This window comes from Apteryx rowi, unplaced genomic scaffold, assembly GCF_003343035.1.
Source record: "Apteryx rowi isolate R43461 unplaced genomic scaffold, aptRow1 scaffold_21, whole genome shotgun sequence".
NCBI classification, from domain to species: Eukaryota; Metazoa; Chordata; class Aves; order Apterygiformes; family Apterygidae; genus Apteryx; species Apteryx rowi.
The window spans coordinates 2,640,766-2,646,565 of NW_020448419.1; the positions used below are offsets into that span (position 1 = coordinate 2,640,766).

The 5,800-nt window shown below is 45.4% G+C and overlaps 1 protein-coding gene across 1 annotated transcript in view; it reads left to right on the forward strand.

Annotated features, from left to right (window-relative positions):
* The window catches only part of BMP2 (bone morphogenetic protein 2), a 6,127-nt gene extending 1,065 nt beyond the window's left edge, over window positions 1–5,062 (forward strand). Inside the window, exons 2-3 of the mRNA XM_026064173.1 lie at window positions 46–404; window positions 3,184–5,062. Of these exons, the coding sequence (XP_025919958.1) occupies window positions 53–404; window positions 3,184–4,028 (1,197 nt within the window). The 5' untranslated portion in view covers window positions 46–52 and the 3' untranslated portion in view covers window positions 4,029–5,062. The remainder of the gene's footprint in view (window positions 1–45; window positions 405–3,183) is intronic.
* Window positions 5,063–5,800: the final 738 nt, after the last annotated feature.

The following is a 5,800-nucleotide window of genomic DNA, read 5'->3' on the forward strand; positions in this document are numbered from 1 at the left end:
CGCTGACTGGCTCCCATCGCCTCCTCCTCCTCCTCCTCCGCGCAGGTTGATCATGGTTGCCGCGACCCGCTGCCTCCTGGCGCTGCTGCTCTGCCAGGTGCTGCTGGGCGGCGCGGCCGGCCTCATGCCGGAGGTGGGCCGGCGGCGCTTCAGCGAGCCGGGCCGCGCCGCCTCGGCGGCGCAGCGCCCCGAGGACCTCCTCAGCGAGTTCGAGCTGCGCCTGCTCCACATGTTCGGGCTCAAGCGGCGGCCCAGCCCCGGCAAGGACGTCGTCATCCCCCCCTACATGCTGGACCTCTACCGCCTGCACGCGGGCCAGCGCCTGGGGCAGCCGCCCGCCCTGGGCTACCCGCTCGAGAGGGCCGCCAGCCGCGCCAACACCGTACGCAGCTTCCACCACGAAGGTAGGCAGGGGCGGGGGGCGCGGGGCCGCGCGCGGCGGGCCGTTGGGCGCGCGCGGGCGGGCCGTTGGCGGTTGGCGGCGGGGGGCGGTTGGGCGCGCGCGGCGGCGATGGCGGCCGCTAACGTGCGCGGGCCGCGCGTGCGGCGGTGTCGGGCTGCGAGCGGCCGCGGGACGCGAGAGGAAAGGGGAGGGCAGGAGGAGGAGCGTTGGGGGCAGACTCCTGCCCGCGAGTGCCTGCGCTTGGCAGCTAATAAAATGTGTTTTGTTGAATTTACAGGAATGGTTGTAGTCGGTTTTGCTTTAAAAGCCCCGGTTACAGGACTCTGAAGTTTCTGTTCTGACGCACTTATTCGGCAAATCTCTTTCCTCCTCCCCCTTCTCCCCCCTCCCCCTTCATCCGATGAGAGGCTCTTATTTTATTTATTTATTCTGCGAAAACAGACCTGCTCCAAATTAAGCCTTCCCACAGATAGCTTTTCTTTCGCAAGGCCAGACACCAGGGAAAGCTCCCTAATTCACAGCTGAGCTGGGGTCGTTTGGGAGGTTTCTAATCCTTATCTAATCCCCGTGAGAGATCAATGAAACAATCGATCGCAGTGTTTCCTCAGCGACTTTCTTGCCCTGCCATTGAGTTGAGGAGCGCCTCAGCCTAGACCTGAGCCACACCACGAAGGAGGCAGGCGGGTGGGCGGGCTGGTAAAAGCCCAGCTGCTGGATCTGAAGTGTACCTGAAGGCCTCAGGTAACTCGGCCAGACCTTCGGCAAGGTGCCCGACGGCTCTCTGGAGCCGTGTGAGGCGAGTGTTCGCCCCAGCGCTCGGGGGTCCCGGGGTATTGCTGTCCTGTCCTTGCCAGGCCCTCAGCCCTGTAACGCCGGCGGCGGTGGCTTATGCCTCGGTGACGTGCTGGGTGCCTTCAGCTGCCCGATGCGCCCGCTTGCCGCTTCGGTGGCTTACTAAATGCACGCGAATGAGATTATCCTCAAAAGGAGGCTCTCTTGGATACCGACGTGCTTTTGTTTTCTTCCTCTCGCCCCCCTCTAGCGATCGACTTAGTCAGTGTGCTCGCCCAGACTGTGGCGTTAGCTGTGGCATGGACTGGCCCGTAGGGTGGGTGACCTGTGCATCACTCACGTGCTCTTGGGGAAACGCTTCCCTGAGATGCAAGCTAATAGTCCCCAGTGGTGTCAGCCAGGGGCCTCACTGTAAAAGTGAGGAAAATGCAGTTTCCCCATGCTCTTACCCTGAAACTGCGATTAAAAAAGAAAAAAAATCTGTAGGGTTAATGATTCTGATCGACAAAGAAGGCAGCCTAAGATAAGCGGATGTACTGGTTAGTGGAGAGCCATATAGTGAAGAAGGAGATGAATGGTGAAATGTACCCCCGCACTGTTAGTCTGTGTTCCTCTATGTAGAAAGTAAACGCTTAGCAGTGAATGGGGAAAATCCAGTGCATGGGTTGTTCACGTTTAATACTGCAGAGCATGAGACTGAACGTGGTAGGCAAAGATCTAAGCAAAAGAGGAGCTGTGAGGGCAAAGTTTGTGACTTGTAGGCAGATGTAGAAATCTGCAGTTTTAAGCAGAGTATAGCAAAGTAGTGTATAACAAATTCTTTTGGGCATAAGATATTCTCTAATTTTCACAAAAAGTTAGAAGGAAATCACTTGTGTGCCTCAGTCTTTTCAGTGAGTTCTGACTCTGTATTATTGATTGCATGAAAGCTCAAGTTTGCTTTGTGACCGTTCAAAACAGCTGTGTATTTACAGTGTTTCAGAACCAGACCTAAATTTGTAAAGCTGAGCATTTCCTTATGCAAGAAGTCTTACTAAAATCAACAGGGAATAATTATATCAATAAGAATTGCCTGTACCAGTCATGGTTTCACTTTAGAAAGTGAATGGTTCTCCAGTATGCTTGGTATCAAAATTAAAAGTCATGATTTTAGAGAGATTTACTGTGGCTAATACTTGTAATTTCTTTAATAGCTGTCAGAACAACATCCTTCCTAGATGTATTTTACTCTCCCTAAAGTTCCATCCAGTTATATATTGGGTGAAAGGGGAGAATGGCATGGAGTTGAGGGAAATCTTTTTGTCTTTGAAAAGCTTCTCTTGTTCAGAAGCAACTTTGTTTCCTTATCACTTTACCACCCATCAGTTTTAGCAGTTGAACCATCCTGCCATTCTTCAGGGCCCTTTTGAGTAAGCATTAGGGCATGCTTAGTAAAATGCCATTGCAGATGTTGAGTTCTTGGTCTTTAATTAAGATACAAAAATCCGTACATTAAGATTTGTAAGTCACCTAAATTGCAGAGTAATATTTTTTGGAATGGCCTTTAAGGGATAGATGTTAAAGCCATATTCTTGAAAAGAGCAGAAATGCAATAATTACCCTAAATCCTCAATCAGTTTTAATTATTCTCATCAGACCTCCACTAACTATTGTGCTAATGTCTTTCTCACTGATGTCCTTGAATTTCAAAGTAATGCTTCATATTTCTTGCCACTTATTGTAACCACCTGGAATGCAGAGGGCACCAGTATTCAGTCAAAATGCATAACAATGAACGAAGCGTTTTTAACTTAATGCTATATGTGCTCGCATAAATAAACGGAAGGACAAGGGAGATAGGGTTTTCCACTGGAAACTCTTTCAGATCTTGTGTGTTACAAATGTTAACTGTCATTTGAAAGTTGCCAGCAGCAGATGTATCTGAAGGGTTTGGTTGCTTGTCTCAGTTCCTGATGTTTTTTTTTTCTTTCCCTCTTTAATCAAATTAGAAGTTTTGGAAGAACTGCCAGAAACAAGTGGGAAAACAGCACGGCGTTTCTTCTTTAATTTAACTTCCATCCCTAATGAGGAATCTATCACCTCAGCTGAACTCCAGATTTTTCGGAAACAGGTGCACGGAGCCTCTGAGAACAACAGCAGCTACCATCACCGTATTAATATTTATGAAATTATAAAGCCAGCCACAGCCACCTCTAAGGACCCTGTCACAAGACTTTTGGACACCAGGTTGGTGCATCATAATGCAAGTAAATGGGAAAGTTTTGATGTAACGCCAGCTATAATGAGGTGGATTGCACATGGACAACCTAATCATGGGTTTGTGGTAGAGGTGGTTCACTTGGACAAAGAGAACAGTGCCTCCAAGAGGCACGTTAGGATTAGCAGGTCTTTACATCAGGATGAAGATAGCTGGTCTCAGCTGAGGCCATTATTAGTAACGTTTGGGCATGATGGCAAGGGACACCCGCTTCATAAAAGAGAAAAGCGTCAAGCGAAACACAAACAGCGTAAACGCCACAAATACAGTTGCAAAAGGCATCCGTTATATGTGGACTTCAATGATGTGGGGTGGAATGACTGGATTGTTGCCCCACCGGGGTATAGTGCCTTTTACTGCCATGGGGAATGTCCTTTTCCACTGGCAGATCATCTAAACTCAACAAACCATGCCATTGTTCAGACTTTGGTCAATTCAGTGAATTCCAAAATCCCTAAGGCTTGCTGTGTGCCGACAGAACTGAGTGCTATTTCCATGCTCTACCTTGATGAGAATGAAAAAGTTGTATTAAAGAACTATCAAGATATGGTTGTGGAGGGTTGTGGGTGCCGCTAACACAGCAAATATATTAGACAAATACAAAAAAAAGCTGACACTTTAATATTTCCCAATGGAGACTTTATTTATGTAATGAAATGGAAAGAAAAAAAACACAACTATTTTGAAAATATATTTATGTCTACAAAAAGTTGGGAAAACAAATATTTTAATCAGAGAAATATTCCTTTAAAGATTTTAAATGTATTTTAGTTGTACATTTTATATGGGTTTAACCCCAGCACATGAAGTATAATGGTCAGATTCTTATTTTGTATTTATTTACTATTATAACCACTTTTTAGAAGAATAGCTAATTTGTATTTATATGTAATCAAAAAGAAAAAAATATAGGGTTTGTACATAATTTTCCAAAATTGTAGCTGTTTCAATTGTGTGTATTTAAGTTGAAAAGAATACATGGAACGTTACTATGGCAAAGTGCATAGCACATTTGCTTTCTGCTGTGCTACTGTTAAGGTCACAAGTTCAAGTCCAGAAAAAAGTGGATAATCCACTCTGCTGACTTTCAAGATTATTATATTGTACAATTCTCAGGAATGCTGCAGGGTGGGCTGTCCAATCCATGAGAACTGGCATCCTCTTTAGGTGGAAGATTTGGATAAGAACCAGACATTGCTGATCTAGTATAAATACTGCTATTCCCCGCTAATTTGCAGTGTGAATATAAGAAGGGCCAAGAGAAATCCTAGGGGAGGTGGGGGTGGGGGAAGACTGAATCCTTTCTAGACCTACAGAAAAGTGAATGTTTGATGTTTCCTTTAAAAGTCCTTCCTTTAAAAGTCCTGGCCAAATATAAAATAATAAAAATAAAAATGTCATCATTATTTTTTGTGATTATGTATGCTAAAGAGGAATAATTATCTTATTTGTACTGGCCCGTGTCTTTAACAGTTGGAAAGACGTTGTATACTTCCTTAGCTCACTTCTGTGGAGTGTTATAGTGAAATTAATCTCCAGGTTTTGTCCTACATACAGCAAGGTGTTGTCATATGCAGTCTCCTATCTAACCTCAGCTGATGGTTTTGCTGTTTTGCAGATTAGCTTGTCTTCCTTTCCAGGGTTTTCTGTTGGAAAGCATTTTTTTTCCAAATCTTTAAGTATTTTTAAAGATAATAAATCATAGAACTCTGGTATTTCTTTCTGAAAAGTGCAGTCTGTAAGAAAAAAACGGTTCAATTGTGCAGCAGTCACAAGGATAACCTGTGTTTGCATCTTTCTCTTTTTGAATTCTTCGTATAAAGGGCAAAAGCATGATTTGCAGTTGGAAAGCACAGCATTAAAGCTAATACTTACTGTACGTGTTGTACGTTACAAGACTGGTGTGGCAGTCTGCTACTAAGCTGTAAAACAGGGGATGAGAACACTGAGCCTGGGTTGCTTGTTGCATGGAAGTTGTGCCAAAATAGTAGAATAGGAAAGCAACTTAAATTGGCTTCTTGCTGATATACTACAAAGTGCCTGAAGCCAGGAGCAGAGCGAAAACATGTTAGACTACTAGTGGTAAGTTCTTGCCTATTTCGGGAGCTTTCAGCTGTACCTTGTGAATGTATAGTGACTCTGTGCTCTTAGCCTCCAGAGGCGTCAGAACCCCCTTGCGCTCCCTTCGGCCCTGATAAATGGATCCAAAACTGGACTTTGGTGAGCTGAGGAAGCCCTTAAAGCCATGTGTGTGGTTGTCTGTCTACAGACCTTTCTAAATCACCTGCTGGAATATCTGATTCTGGCCTACCCCTAGCTTAACCTTTTATTAACACCAACCTTCTCCT